General features: G+C 45.6%; 1 protein-coding gene across 1 annotated transcript in view; it reads left to right on the top strand.

Annotated features, from left to right (window-relative positions):
* The window catches only part of LOC119458636 (tau-tubulin kinase homolog Asator-like), a 168704-nt gene that overhangs the window by 136192 nt on the left and 16347 nt on the right, over positions 1–16165 (top strand). Inside the window, 3 exon segments of the mRNA XM_037720480.2 lie at positions 2165–2312; positions 5658–5872; positions 13599–13769. Of these exon segments, the coding sequence (XP_037576408.1) occupies positions 2165–2312; positions 5658–5872; positions 13599–13769 (534 nt within the window).

Consider the following 16165-nt stretch of genomic DNA (forward strand, 5'->3'; position numbering starts at 1 on the left):
TGGCTTGGAGAGAGAAGGCAGGTGGCTTGGCGACACGGGCAGACGGCGGCGGCGTTCTGGCCAGGCAGCTGGGCGTGGAACTCGGGCCCGTAGCCCGACTGCTCACGTTGTGCCCACGGGCGCTGAAGCTCGCCGGCCTCGGGCAGCAGTGGACGATCGGACAGGGCGGCGACTCCCAGGAACGGGTTGGCAGGAGGCCCCGGTCGGGTGAAGTCCTGGTGGCTCGGGTCCGGAACCCGACGGCCCATCTTCAACCCCCGGTCCGGTGGCCGACCTTCTCCTAGTGCCGCGTCTGGAACTCTCCCCCTCTTCTACCAGCGCGGCTCGCTTTTCTGCCGCTCTGGCCGATTCGTCGTTTTCTCATTGGCCACTTGAAGCTGCGTGTTCTCTTGCGATTGGATGTCTTTCTTTTGTTATTTTTCTTCTTGCGCCGCGTGTTCACGTGCAGTTCTTCAACGTTGTCGTCTTTCAATCCAGCACGAAATTCGCCTCGGCGCGCGCACTACATGTCGTCTGCTTCTTGTCTCCAACCACCGCACCGCGTCACGCACCACGCATATCACAGTCTCAATCCACCGCACCGTGTCGCGCACTCCACACACCACAGCAGATTATCGAGAGAATTCAATTCTCCTACGCCGTTCCGCAAGTGGTACACAACAATCTGTCTTCCTCAACTCGAATACGCGTCGGTCGTCTGGAACGGCATCTCTAGATCCAACAGTGACATTATAGATCGGGTCCATAAAAAATTTGTAAGCATATATCATCACCGCTTTGCTAGCACGGACGCTGAACCTTGTTCTAGCACTAGTGGATTATTGCCATTTCCGAAATTTCACTCACTCATTGCCGACATAATGGTGCTGACCTGTTTCTTTTGAAACTCCTTCACGGTATCGTCGTGTGCCCCGAACTCCTAAGTTGTATCATGTTTCGTATTCCGCGCAAGGTCACCAGAGAACATCGACCTTTCCATGTTCCTGCGTCTAATCACCAACACTCAACCGTCCACAGAATACAGAGTCTTTATAACGCCCACTTTCATGACCTTGATATTTTTCACAACTCGGTGTCATTGTTCTGTTCCGAGCCTTGCAGTGTTGTGTCATAGCTTCACATATTCTTCAACTGCCCTTCGCCTCTTTTTTCATATGTATTCATTTTGCACCTTGTTGTATGTACACTCGATCTTCTTTTCAAGATTGTTATTTTCATTGTTTTGTTTTACTTATATTCCCCTCCTGCTTTTTTTATGTATGCGTGCGCCAGCACTTAGACCTCATGGTTGTTTCTGGGAACGATAAATAAATGATTGATTGATGAATGATTAACTGATTGATTGATTAACGTGCCCAGGAACACCCTAGTGGTCTTGGTAGTGGCGCACGTGAGAAATGGTAGAACACACATCGCAGGTATATATACATAAACCAACAGGAATAAGAACTGCACATTCTGTACAATTGCCGTTTACAATAAATAACATACATAATATAAACATCGCGTAACACAACATAACACAACATAGCTTACCATAACAAAGCATAACATATGAAATAAAAAATACATTGGTTGAGATTTCGGGAAGTCTGGACGCCAAGCACACGGCACCGTTCACAAGGCTGGCACATGCATGCCAACAAACAAGAATAAAGAGCACACATGTCATACACCAACGGTCCACCACATGTCATACAAAAAGGACATTTCTGGAAATAGGTCATGAAATGGATTCCAGTACTGCTCGGAAAGTAGGCAAATGTCCGTGGATCATGTCAATTTCTTGTGAATGTCCGTTGCAGAATTCTGGTCAAGGGGTCCTATGAGGCATACATGAAAAGGTGAAGACACCTTAGTTAATAATAAGAATCAATCAGTCAAACGTTTATTCGTAATAATAATAATGCAAATGTTCCCTGCCATGCATAAGGTACACGGAATGCAAAGCATTCTGTTCACCGCGTTAGGTTGTGTGTATCGGCCACAAGGGCGCTCTCCTGCTGTGCACAAGGCTCCACTGCCGACAGTGGTGGCCGCGTTCCCTTGCTGACATATATACTGCCTTGCGATGAGCTTTCCATGCGCAGGAAAAACGCCTCTATATATGGAGCCATACGTTAATTATTGCTTAACGTTAAAAACGAGCAATTTATTCACGCAGGTGAAGAAGATCGGTGGCGGTGGTTTCGGTGAGATCTACGAGGGCCTGGACTTGGTGTCGAAAGAACTGGTGGCACTCAAGCTCGAATCCGCAAAGCAAGCCAAGCAGGTCCTCAAGATGGAGGTTGCAGTGCTCAAGAAGTTACAAGGTTGTCGTATGCTTTGCCTTAATTATAATTACAGGCACGAGATCGCGGGATCGAATCCCGGCCGCGGCGGCCGCATTTCGATGGAGGCGAAATGCAAAAACGCCCGTGTGCTTGCGTTGTAGTGCACGTTAAAGAACCCCAGCTGGTCAAAATTAATCCGGAGCTCTCCACTACGGCGTGCCTCATAATCAGAACTGGTTTTGGCACGTAAAACCCCAGTAAGAAGAAGAAGAATTATAATTAGAGACTGAAGCTTTAAGCGAAATGCCTATTTTTTCCCTAACGTCCTTGTCGTGCCTATTTAACACATGAGGAGGAACTGTGGGTCTAGAAACATTTTAGTTACACCTTTACTGGGTCCATAAATACCTATTTTGATGTTGGAGCCCATATTAGATTTTCAGAGCCTAACGATGCCACTATCTGTATTTTTTGTCCTAGCCTCATTTTGTTTATAGTGTTGTAACACACTGGAGAACTGGGCTGAAGGAAGCCGATTATTACCAGAAACACTTGGCCGGTGTAAAGACTGTTTAAATTTTGTGCTTGTGTTTTATTTCGGGTGATTTGTGTTATCTCCTTCCACGTTGTGGCCAATTTCGGTTTTCGTATGAACGTTATCAGAGCAACTATCGAAAGTAATCAGGACGCAAAATGTCTCAGCAACTTACTTCTTCTGTAAGAAACTTCCATAATATCACTTTGACAGAGGCAAAGAAACATATAAACTGTAGGACAGCTTGCTTTTCTGCCTCTGCCCATATGTTTTTGCCCAACTAGTTTAGTTTCGTAGAAGTGTTGTTGTTAGAACGTTTATTAAAATAATCATAAGAAGTTTCCGCCTCCAGGAAGTGGATCCATCAGGGCGGGGGGAGGCATAAAGGAGGAGGTTAGTTCAAATATTATTCATCGTTTTTCACTGTTGTAGAAATTGAAGTAATGACAGGAATATGAGGCGCCGTCTCTCGGGGGGACCAATGGGAAGGCGCCAGGCGTCCAAATCCTGAGGCCTCAGAGTAGGGGGCGGGGTGGCTATCGCTCTTCTCCGGTGCTCGGCGAGCAGCCCCAGAGTACATGATGCTGATCCAGCAGCTGGTTCTCTGGACAGGAGCGGCAAGTGGCTGATTGCCAGGCCTGGAGGCGCATCATGGCGCGGCGGGCTGGTGTCACTGCTGTCTCCGTGACCATGCATCGCAGGCGTGTGGTCGCGGAGCCTAATAACCTAATTTTTTTAGGGTTTTCCCGTTTATTTATTCGATGTGTTTAGACCAAGAAAGAAGTTCTATTAGAATGACTCCTAAGTATTTATATTGAAACACTCTTTAAGTGGATGCCATCCAGAGAATAATGAAATGAGAGGGGGCTCTGTCTATTCGAAAATGACATCACGACTGTTTTACTACAGTTGATGTTCATTTGCTACGTTTTACACCAAGTGCAGAAATACATAAGGGATTGTGCAAGACGATGATGGTCATGAATAGAGTTAATAGATTCGTATAATACACAGTCATCCACATAAAGTCTGATTTTAGTTGAGGTACTACGAGGCAAAATCATTAATATTTATGAGAAATAATAGAGGGCCTAATACGGATCCCTGAGGAACGCCTGATGTGACGTCAACAGGAGTTGATTGCACTGAGTTAAAAGAAACATATTGAGAGCGACAATGAAGAAAACTGGGTATCCAAGAAACAAGACGAGGATTATTGAATATGGCTTTTATTTTTACCGGCAGTTTAGAATGAATCACAGAATCAAAAGCTTTAGAGAAGTCAATAAAGATGACATCCGCTTATTTACCTACGTCTATGTTAGAAGAGACATCATTAACAAAATCGACTAATTACGTTGCAGTGCTATACCCACGACGGAAACAATGCTGAGCAGACGTTAGAACGTCATTAGAGTCAAGAAATTCGATTATGTGTTTGTGAATAATGTTCTCCAACATTTTGCACGACTAGAGTGTGAGAGATATCAGCCTGTAATTGAAGGGAAGTTGTTTATCACCTGATTTATACAAAGGCAGGACTTTGGCTGTTTTCCATTTAGTTGGTACTTCACCAGAGTCTAAGGATTTTTGGAAGATTACGGCAACGTACTGAGTTGTCCATAGGGAGTATCCTACAAGAAAAGAAATTCCTTGTAAATCAGCAAGGCGTGCTTCAGCACGGGTAAACTTCCCCGGCAGAGGCGTAGGATTTTTCGGGAGGATGTTTCCTAGAGATAAACTATTATTTGTCTTCTTCGTTTAGACTTATCTACAGAGACAATTGGCGTGCCTTCAAAAATTTGACACATCCGCAGCTTGAACGATGGGACGACAGATGAGTGGGGGCTAGGGGCTCATTTTATATTGGTAGTGTGCGGATATTTATATTCGACTCGAGGATTTGCTATCGCAAATTTGCAGACATTTCTGTCCGAGCTAGTATGAGCCATAACATCATTTATTTGGCCTACAAGGGAGAAAGACAAATACAAGCGCAGGCTGTTCCGGATGATTCTGCTGTATAGGAGAACAGCGGTCACCACGCAGACACACCAGCTCTTAAGCGAAAGCACAGGGCAGGTTACTTCAGCTCATTGATTTCCGGTCGTGTGAGTAGATCAAGGGCTCCTTCACCAAACGTTCTAGACTGTAAAGTGTATCCCGGATTTGTTTAGCGGCGTGGACATGAGTTATATGTTGGTTGCAGCAACCGCTTATCACTATTATCAACATTTTTGTTCTCGGGAGTGAATTCATAAAAAAGAAAGACGGGGGAGCTGCCGACGGAAGTAATAACTCAAAATCCTAGCGGCAAGCCATTTATAGTCACAACAAAAGGAAACGGAGATTACAACTTGTCGGGATCACCGAGGTGCCTTGAAGGTCTGATCGGAATTGTGAATCAGTAGCCGCCGCCGCCGCCTCGTGACCATTCTGCATTGATGATGGTGCCAGACTCGTCACGCGATGTTCTGCGCGCCCTGGCTTAAGCAAGTCTTAGCGCCAGCCAGGATCAAGGGGGGTGATTGCTGTGAGGCATCGCTGCAAGCGCGTGTGCGTGAGGTGTGCGTCCGATCAGGGAAAAGTTAACCAGCCAGCCGCTGACTGCAGGTGGCACGGGCAAGTTCATTATGTATAGTGCTGAATTAGTTTGTTTTGCCGCTCAGTCCGTGCCGGTTTGTAAAGCTCATTTATTAAGTAGCGTTTTCTTCACGCCAATGCCTCCTGATGCCGCCTTTTTTCATGGTGTTAGCTGCCCTGAAAAGAAGCCAAGTCGCTTCAATCTACGCTCATTCATCACTATAGAACATGCCGTCTCATTGCGTTGCTCTCCTTGCGCGTTTCAGGTCGCGAGCACGTGTGCCGCTTCATCGGGTGCGGCCGCAACGACCGCTTCAACTACGTGGTCATGCAGCTGCAGGGCAAAAACCTGGCCGAGCTGCGCCGGTCGCAGCCACGGGGCGCATTCTCGCTCAGCACCACGCTGCGGCTGGGACTGCAGATACTGCGAGCCATACAGAGCATCCACGAAGTCGGTTTCCTGCACCGAGACGTCAAGCCGGTAAGTGCTGTTCACTCAGCGCTGGTTTCGGTGGCGCCTCAACGTGAAGGCAAAGAAGTAGACAGTACATGCGCTGTTCTCACAATTGAATTCTTATTGAAGCATTATTATCATAGTATGAACATGTGCCAAAAAAGCGGCAATGGAATTGTCGCGTATCACGCAGAAGCTGGCATATCAGGCTCACTTACCTAATCAGCAGAGCAATTTCTAAGCGATCGCCTTTCTTTTGTAGGCGGAGCTATTTGTGACTGGCTGATCGCCCATCTCTGTCTTCTTGCAATGTTTTCTGGCAGGAAAAGGTTGATTACTACAAAAAAGGCCACATTTCTCTTTGAGAAGGTGGGCAAACAAGTTTTTACTTTAGGTAGCGCGACATCAATTCTGAACTTCACATGGGAAACAAACGCGTTTTTTTTACAGTTCGCAATATACCAGTGTTGCTACACAGGTGCAAGTGAGCTGCCTCATGAGTCCCATATTCCAGAACAGAGGTTCCATCTTTTTTTATATATATAATCATCAGTGCACGAACATGGGTAGCCTCAGTCTGGAACCAACGTTTCGGTGGAACAATTGTCTTCGTCAACTCAAGACAAGTACCGTCGCCGAAACGTTGATCCCTATAGCTAAGGTCTCCCTTGTTCATTTGCTATTCGTCAGTTCAAATCTTCATATTCACGTGACTCGTTTGTGCTACCTGCGGTCATTTTTATTAAGCCGTTACGCTATTTAAAAGCAGCTGTCAAATATGGGTCCAGATAAGACAGACTAAGCATGAAGATATGGGGACACGTGCGAGTGAGACGAAAAGGACAGCACAGTTGCAGGTCATCCGCTGGAGCGGTCGCACTGCGGCGGCGGATAGTAAAACGTAACGAAACCAACGTGCTTTTTTTTTTCATTAACCACTTCGAGCACGTGCACCGTTTCTAGTACGGTTTGTTATCCACGTCAGGCCAGCATGTGCCTGGCTTGTCGCAGACGCACAAGGTCTGCACCCAGAAAAAACGTGTTTCATGTGGAAGTAAACTGCCCAACCCAGCTTCGCAGACAACTGACCAATAGCAACAAATCAGAAGGCACCTGTGTCGACCGCCAACTGGCACTAATCTCACGCACCGCGAAGCGCAATAAAAAGAAGGTAGCAAACGCTATAAGAATTGGCCATAGACCACGCGAACAAAGAGTGCGATTAGGAAGGAAGTAAGTAAACCGACCAGCGGGGAAGTCCTTTATTTTCATTTGTGCTGTACCGCGCGCAATTCTATTTGATTGCCTAAATTTCAGGTGATGCAAACCCAGTGCAAAGAAACCACCAATTCATGGTCAGCGTTTATTTATTTATTCACTTTACCCTAAAAAAAAGCACCTCTCATGCAGTTGATAAAAACATCTCCAGATAAACCAAAAATAATTATGCTGCAGGAAACCTTGGCGGATGAGATCAGCCTATCCGGATACAAAGCGACATGCAGGGGCAAAGAGCCGGGTAGGGGGCTAGCCACGCTCGTAGATAAGAAAATACCATTCATAGAACATGATTTGCGCCTTGGACTAAACAAATTAGAATACTTTGAAATAATTTTGAAAAGGAATAGAGGCAAACCGCAAAGCCTCTTTTGTCTCAATGTTTACAGCAGCCCTAGCGACATGAAACAAAGTTTCAGGGCACTTCTTAATAAGACTATGGCTGTTACTAAGCACGCTCCACTCATTATTGGAGGGGATTTCAACGCCCCACATCAAACCTGGGGATATCGCTGGAATACTAAGAAAGGGGATGGACTCTGGCACCTAGCTACAGATCTTAATCTCTCCCTCATCACTGACCCAGCTTATCCCACTAGGTGTGGTACATCTACGTGCAGGGACTACACCCCAGACGTTACTTTTGTATCAAATTTAGCGAACGCTAGCTGGAATAATTCCAATATTGACCTGGGTAGTGATCATCACATATTACAAATAGTATTGGAAACAGCAAGTAATGAGATAAAGCACTTTAACTACATTGACTGGGATCTTTTTCGGAAAGCAAGGAAAAGCAGAGCTGAGACAGGACAAAAGAAAACACTCCAAACTTGGACCACTCAGCTCAGGGAAGATGTAAAGGCGGCGACGAAGGATATTACTACTGAGGAGGATATCGAAATCATGGACAGTAGGCTGGCCCACTTGATTGAAGCCAAACAATCTATGTTAAAAAGATGGAAAACGCAACGGCTGAACAGGAGACTCAGGAAGCGTATAGCATTGTTGAATAGGGAGATTGAGGAATACTCCAGATATTTACAGCAACAACAATGGGATGAGCTTTGTAATTCCATAGATGGTTGAATTAAACGAGATGGAAATTGGAACTTACTTAGACATTTGCTTCATGAGAACGACACGAAATCTAATAGGAGAATAACAGTAGCACGACTCGTCCATCGTGAGAGGCAGGACACAACGGAGGAGGTCATTCTGGATCGGCTCGCAGCTAAGTATTTACCACTTAAGGATAGCAATGAGAGTACAGACCAGCCTGAATATACAGGGAAGACTGTGAGCTTAGGGATCAAGACTTCACAGAAAGCGAAGTTCGCGCAGCCCTGTACGACCTCAACAGTAGATCCGCTGCCGGTCCAAATGGCATTTCCAATAGGCTTTTGACAAATCTGGACGATGATTCTATAACGTATTTAACTGAGTATTTCAATGAACTCTGGAAAAACGGTGATTATCCGAAGGAATGGCGAATTGCTAACACAATTCTTATTCCCAAACCAGGCAAGCAACTCAATCTAGATAACCTAAGACCCATATCGTTAACATCATGTCTGGGCAAAACCATGGAGCATGTCATACTTAATAGACTGACTAAGTATGTAGAGAACAGAAATGTTCTTCCGCATAACCTGATCGGTTTCCATCCTGGACTTTCGACTCAGGATGCAATGCTTTTAATCAAACATCACCTTATTCTTGCTAGCCCGCTACATACGAGAGCTCTCCTAGGCCTAGATGTAGAAAAAGCCTTTGATCGCATCAAACACAAGGCCATATTGGATATCCTCTCGGAGATGGGATTGGGTAAGCGATTGCACAATATAGTCAAAGCCTTTCTCGGTTGCCGTTCTGCTTGTCTCAGGTTAGGCGAACTCCAATCGACAACCCTGGAACTTGGGAATCGTGGGACACCACAAGGGTCTGTCCTATCTCCCATGTTATTTAATTTGGCAATGTCAAAAGTGGCTCGAGGTCTAGCGCAGATTGAAGGTATCCACTTTGCAATATATGCAGATGATGTTACAATCTGGAGTGCTGAAGGTAATATGGGACAAACAGAGACCAAACTACAGGAAAGCATTTATGTGGTGGAAACCATACTTGAGGGTATGGGACTGAACTGCTCTGCTAAAAAATCAGAACTATTGGTACTACGGAGCAGTAAGCGTGGGCGCAAGCCGAACGGATATATCCCAGGGGAAGAACCCCGCATTGACATATACGCCAAGAATGGAGAGCCAATCAGGCAGGTGGAGACTATTAGGGTGCTAGGAAGCGAATGGATCTAATCGCAGGATGATACAACATATCTCTAACAAGTCAGAAGAAGTCATTAGACTTCTGCATAGAATTACAAATAAGCATAAGGGGTTAGGAGAAGACAGTGCCATAAGATTGGTACATGCATTCGCATTTTGCCACTTCTCGTACGTGGCAGGCATGCTACAATGGACACAGGCTGATAAGAACAAGCTAAACGCTTTAATCAGACGACTTATAAAGGCTACACTAGGACTTCCCATCGGCACTGCCTGTGATAGATTATTGCGCCTTGGGCTGCATAACACACTAGAAGAGATAGCTGAGGCTCAGCAGGTGGCCCACCAAGAGAGACTAATGAGGACACGACCTGGAAGGGCGCTACTTGAAGAAATTGGCGTAGAAAGTAACAACCAAACCAACAAAGGAGAATTATTAACAGAATTGCAAGCGGGACTGCGAGAAAAAATTAAGACGACCCCGTTCCCTAGGAACATGCACCCGACACATAACCTCGAGAGACGGAAGTCAAGGGCCAAGGCACTCCTTCAAGACATAGATCAACATAAGCAGCAGGCGGTGTTCGTTGACGCAGCCTGGGTTAAAAATAAGGATGCGTATACCTCCGTTGTTGTAGACACTCAAGGTAACTAACATACGGGATGCCATCACCGTCTATACAAAGGACCCAACAGTAGCAGAACAAGTAGCCATCGCCTTAGCCATCCGGGCAAATCGGTGGACACATATTTACAGCGACTCTAGAACAGCCATACGCAACTTTACTAACGGATATGTGACACGGATAGCAACCAAGTTACTAGACAAGGTCAACAGTGAGAGGATCGAAATTCGCTGGTTTCCTGCACATCTGGGGGTGGTGGACGGAACTCGGAGAAACCTCAATGAGGTGGCAAATGAAGCAGCACGAGGACTTTCTAGCCGTGCTCTTCAAGACCGAGCAGCTTACACTTCACATGGGGAACACAGGGATCGATTAATAACATATAACGAAATCACGAAACATTATTATTTAAGCAGACGGGAATACCCATTGCCACACGGTAAGCTTTGCAGAGCCCTAGCGGTCACATTACGTTTGCTACAGATAAGGACATACCCAAGTCCAGATTTTATTAACAGGATCTATCCGGAGAGCTAAATTCAAACCAATTGTAATAAGTGCAATGGCATCATTACTCTCGGTCACATGCTTTGGCAGTGCCCCGCGGTCTTCGCAGACTGTGACAAGGAACACGAATGGTGGCGGCAAATGCTACGAAGTGAATCACTCTCTGACCAATTACGGGCAGTCCAGAAGGCCCGCGATGTGGCTGAAGGGTTCGGTCTGACAGTCCCAACGTGGGAGCGGCCCGCGTCAACCCAGGGTTGACCTTCAGGACTCAATAAAGTTCTCCATACCATACCATACCATTTACCCTCGGCTTCGCAGATCTTTACTGAGGAGAGTGGAGTACAGAAATATATACAGGACAAGCACGACAAAAATGACAAGTGACTTTACGCGCCCAGGCACGTATGAGCCTGCAATTTTCAAAGCTCACACAAATAATCAAGTGAAACGCGATGCGAAGTACGATCTACAAACAAACAGGAAAACTTACATTTACGTCATCCATCATTACTAACGTATCAGCGGATCGAGGAGCAAAACAAGTTATGCTCTGAAATAGGAACGTACCTGACGGAAGGTGGTTCCACTCCTTGGACGGGCGCGGAATAAAGGACTTCTACTTGGGTTTCTACTTAGGTTTGTTGGTTTTCCATTAAGAACGCGTAACATTGCGCGTAAAAAAACATAGACAAAAGAAGGAACACGGTTTACACACACCAAGTGCTTCGCGTGTGTAAACCGTGTTCCTTCTTTTGTCCATATTTTTACGCGCAATGCTACGCGTTCTTAATGGAATAAATGAATAGAGAAAAGCGTTAGTGCTAAAAATAGTGACGTTTGACTTATGGTGGTGATCTAAGCGGGCCGAACGATAAGACGGGGTTCCGACGAACTTCATGTTGATCAGATGTTGATGCGCGCTGGAACGCAGACCAGAACACAGACGGTACACAGTTGTCCTAACGAACTCGTCTTTCAAAACTGGAAAATGGTAGATGTTGTGAAAAGGCGTAAGACGAAATGCATTGCGGCGTGTTTCAAGTGACAGCAAGGAAAGGGTACGTCTCAATGATGTGATACTGCTAGTGCGATTGTAGTTATACGAAATAAAATGTGCTGCGTTATTCTGTATCATTTATAGAGAGGGTGCTAAGTGCGATTGAAAATGATCCCAGATGGAGCGTGCTTATTCTAGTTTTGGACGCGCTAATGTTATTTTAAACATTGTTAGTTTCACAGCTACAGTGGCACGCCTAATTGACGGCAGAGAGAACCTAAGGCACGGTTAGGGGTGTTAATAACGTGTTTACGATGGCATGTTTCCAACTCAAATTGAGAACCCAATAAATAACTTGACACATATTTTTAAGACAAAGAATTGGTGTCAAAACTATAGTGTCGAGAACACTATGATGTGTAAAAGTCTGACCAGATAACAATACGTCATGATTGGTGCCTCCTGAAAACGTGTTCTATGACCGTGCGCTGGGCATATTTTTGCACAATTTTTTTTTCAACTGCGGTTTTCCCTTACGCGTGAGAATATATTACAATATTTGTTCTATTACATTTTTTGCATTTATTGGCTATCGTGTATTTTCGTACTTTTTGGCGCCCCGCTATTGTAAATATTTTAGTGTGTGTACTAATCACAGTTGTATACAGATGACGAACGACATTTTATTCTCCCCATTCCTTTACCCCTTCGGTATTTCCACCAGCAGTTGGCTTTACGGTTAATGTTGAGGATTGAGCCAGCTGGTTGCCAATAGATAGCGCAGTAATCAACACAACACAGAAAAAGAGGAATATACAGAGAGCGCCTTGTGTCTGTATATGCCCCTTTTCCGTTGCGCGCCTACAGCGCTACCTGTTGGCAAGTATGCCTTTAAGGCAATAATAAACGATATTAATGACTACGTTTATTACATCAATTAAGTTGTCGCAGTATACATTGATGATAAAATGGAATCGGCAGAATAGTACAAATGACTTCGTAGACACGTTGAGGTCAAAAACGGTACCTTGCCGTTATCTCTAAAAGGATTATGCTATATAATCGCTTTACTCGCGCATTGTGAACCAACATAGCCGAAAATTGGGGGATAAGATAGGAATTTAAAAAATCCGCCCCATTCCACCGTGCGAAAGTGGACGTAAAGCGAAGCTGGTGCGGACATGCAGCACCACCACGAGCGACTTACGTCATGCGCGCACGCACGTGTGCGAAAGGGCACCACGCATCATCATTCTCCTAGACCCTCCACCAAGCGCAAGTGTGTTACATTGAACTAACTGAATTCCTTAAAGTAAATTGCGTCGGAAAGTTTATAAAGTGCGGCTTACACACAAGCTGCAGACACGATAGGTTCGGATTGTAATTCAAATATACGAGAATAACGGCAGCGTCACATGACGATATCGCCTGATGCCGTAATCTGATGACGTCATCGCGTCAAACGTGACGTCACGTCATCGCGCCTTCGTTAAGTGATGATGTCACCTGATGACGTCATGTGATACATTTTGGAGAAGCAGCACACTGTGTGCTTCCGGCTTCTTTGCACAGTCTCCGCGATCGGCCCACATCTTTGCGTGAGCGAGAGCCGCGCAGACGGACACGAAAAATTCCGACCAACTAGAGGCTAACAGCTTCGCTGTAAAAGAAGGTAAGGCTGACGGGTGATGGAAGTTATATCTATAGATATGTGCGAAACTAGGACCTATAGCGACAGATGTATTATTTTGGTAATGATCTGACGCTAGTACACAGAGATTTTGCTATTGAGATTAGCAAAATGAACAAATGGCGCTGTGCCGCTTGTGTAGTGCGCAGAAGAGAGAGAGAGAGAGCTGTCACGCCGTGCGAACAAGCTTTTCACATAGGCACGCAAGCATTGATTAGTTGGTGAGCGTTCATACTTTACCAAACTACTGTCCGTCAGCGCTCACGTGTGCCCTTTCTGTGTCCTGTTTTAGTGCTCGCTTGTCAATTGTGAGCATTTGACATAAAGTGGCGCTCTTGCTTCAGCAACCGACTTCCTCGCCGTTTCGCAGTCCAACTTCGCCATGGGGCGGACGCACCACTCGTCGCGCAAGGTGTACATGCTGGACTTCGGCCTGGCGCGCCAGTATGTCACCACCACGGGTGAAGTGCGGCCACCACGAGCGGCGGCCGGATTCCGAGGAACTGTGCGCTACGCTTCCGTGAACGCGCACAAGAACAAGGCGAGTGGGCTTTCGTCGCTACCGGCTGCATACCCATCGCATAGCCATATCCTACCGAATCATCAGCGAACCAATGGAAGCGTGAACATCATTTCATCGTTGGAACGCGGGGTTGTCTCAAGCATACTGTGTGCATTTCTTGTGCTCGCTGCTGACAAAAAGAAAGCATGGGCATCATAAAAAGAGTGGTGGCGACGAGTGAAGCATAAATTCTTTGCTTACAGTTGCTTTTCAAAGTTCAATCAACTGCTGCGTCTGCTACCGCCGTATGACTACCGCCACACACGAACACTATTGCTTATATAGAGCACAGACAGCTTTAGCCCTCCGCCGCCAATGGTGCACGATAGGGCGATGGCAATGTTGGTTGTTACCCTACGCAAAATATAATGACTCTCACCCTACGTAAGTGGCGCCTCCATAGAAGCATAGAACACGGCATTGTTTTGCTGATCCCGCAGGCACATAGGTGGCTCTAAAATGGCGTATGTCATCTCAAGACTTGGAATTAACAGCGCATGAAGAGGAGACAGAAATGAAAAGGCAAAGCAAGCGTCAGCGCACGAGTTCGTACCTAGCTTGAAGATGTGTCAAGGTCTGGCCAGGAACTTCTGGATTCCTGACGTAGTGTACTTATTGGCCATTGAATGGTCAGCGTTCTTTGTCGAGCAGTAAAACAGCGAGATGCCGTTAGGAGCCACTGAAGGTTCAGTCGCCACGCATTTACTCTTTTAGGTTGTTCTAAAATGCCGGACATCCTCGACAAGAGTTTCGTGTTTGCTATTTCATGCATGTTTTCTACGATATCATAGTTTAACCTAGCACATGTTGCAATGTTCCTGTAAGAAGCCATGCGGCAAATCATTCCGCGGGTGGCTGTCAATTCACAGAATTTAACAGCAAGCTTCCGCATGCTTGGTATGGTTTTGCACCACTTTCCTTATCAACTGGCACATGCGGGTATCCTGCTTTAGTGAAGAAACACGATTCAAATACACTGTAATGCTTTTATATTAAGCTAACTGACGCTGGATCAGTTAGCTTTTATAAGTACGGCACAAGTCGTCCAAGTAATTGCGATTTTTGAACCGTTTACCACAGTTCAGTCTTCATCGCCGCCATATTGGTTCTTTTAGCATCTCACTTTAGTTGCTACAGTCGTGCGAGTACTTACGATTTCAATAGTATGCACTGTCAACCCAAACTGCTGACTCTCATTTCAGTAAACACATAATAACTCTTGATTTAAACACTGGCAAAGCAGCACTACTGCAGAACTTCAGAAGGTATTTTATGCGAACAGTGCAGGAACAGGAGGGCGAGATAAACACAGACAACAGTCAGATGAAAACAAACATACAATGAGCAAATTCTCTCAGAACCCATCTCAAGATGACTATCGACGTTAATGCGATTAGCATGTAAGCAATCTAGAGATAACATCTTATTGCCACCGCCGGAATACGTCATATACTAGCTGTGTACTGCAGCAGTGCTACTCTCTCGAGCTTCGATGATGATGATGACGATTTAATGGCATCTCCTTTGAAACGGGGTGGTGACAAATAGTAACCTAGCCTGCTTGATTTAATCAGGTATGCTATATAAGTTTTTTATCTAGCTTTTTTGTATACACTTCATTTATCTTTTTTTTTCTCAAAACCTACCTTGTACCACTACCTATGATTTTAAGAGATGAGGTCGTATCCATCTTTTCGCTGCTTTTTTTCCACCAGTACTCTAATCGTCTCTTGCTTATCTCTACGGCTGATCGGTTGATGTTTCCTTCCACTTTGAAACCCAAGCGCTTCTGGGAGTTGCACGTTACCTGCGGTTCTCGCTGGGTGGATCCCGTCGCATTCCATTAGGACGTGCTCAGTGGTCTCTTGCTGCAACATACACGTGCCTGATTGTGCCTCGTAGCATTGTGCCTCATAGGGCATTGTGTTGTCGTCTCCCTCCTGTCCTTGTGCGCTGGCGTTAAATATGCTTTCAGTTTACCAACACGCCCAGCATATGGCAATGCCTCATTAAAGTTCCGAATATTTGGACACGCGGCGCCAACTAGCAGCACGACCGTAAGATGTCCCTCCTTTTGCGTGTCCTCCGAGTTCGCCGTAAAGCATCGCAATGCTAAGGCGTCGCGCTGCTGCGTTTGAGGAACCCGGCAGACGCGTGTTCTAATTTGCCCAGCACTGGCCAAATTTTAAAGGACCTTTTTTTTAGATTGAAGGGGCGAGGGGGGAGCAGGGGGTTAGCGTAAAGAGGATAGATAGATAGATAGATAGATAGATAGATAGATAGATAGATAGATAGATAGATAGATAGATAGATAGATAGATAGATAGATAGATAGATAGATAGATAGATAGATAGATAGATAGATAGATAGATAG

The sequence above is a fragment of the Dermacentor silvarum genome, chromosome 7 (genome assembly GCF_013339745.2).
Source record: "Dermacentor silvarum isolate Dsil-2018 chromosome 7, BIME_Dsil_1.4, whole genome shotgun sequence".
Lineage (NCBI taxonomy): Eukaryota > Metazoa > Arthropoda > Arachnida > Ixodida > Ixodidae > Dermacentor > Dermacentor silvarum.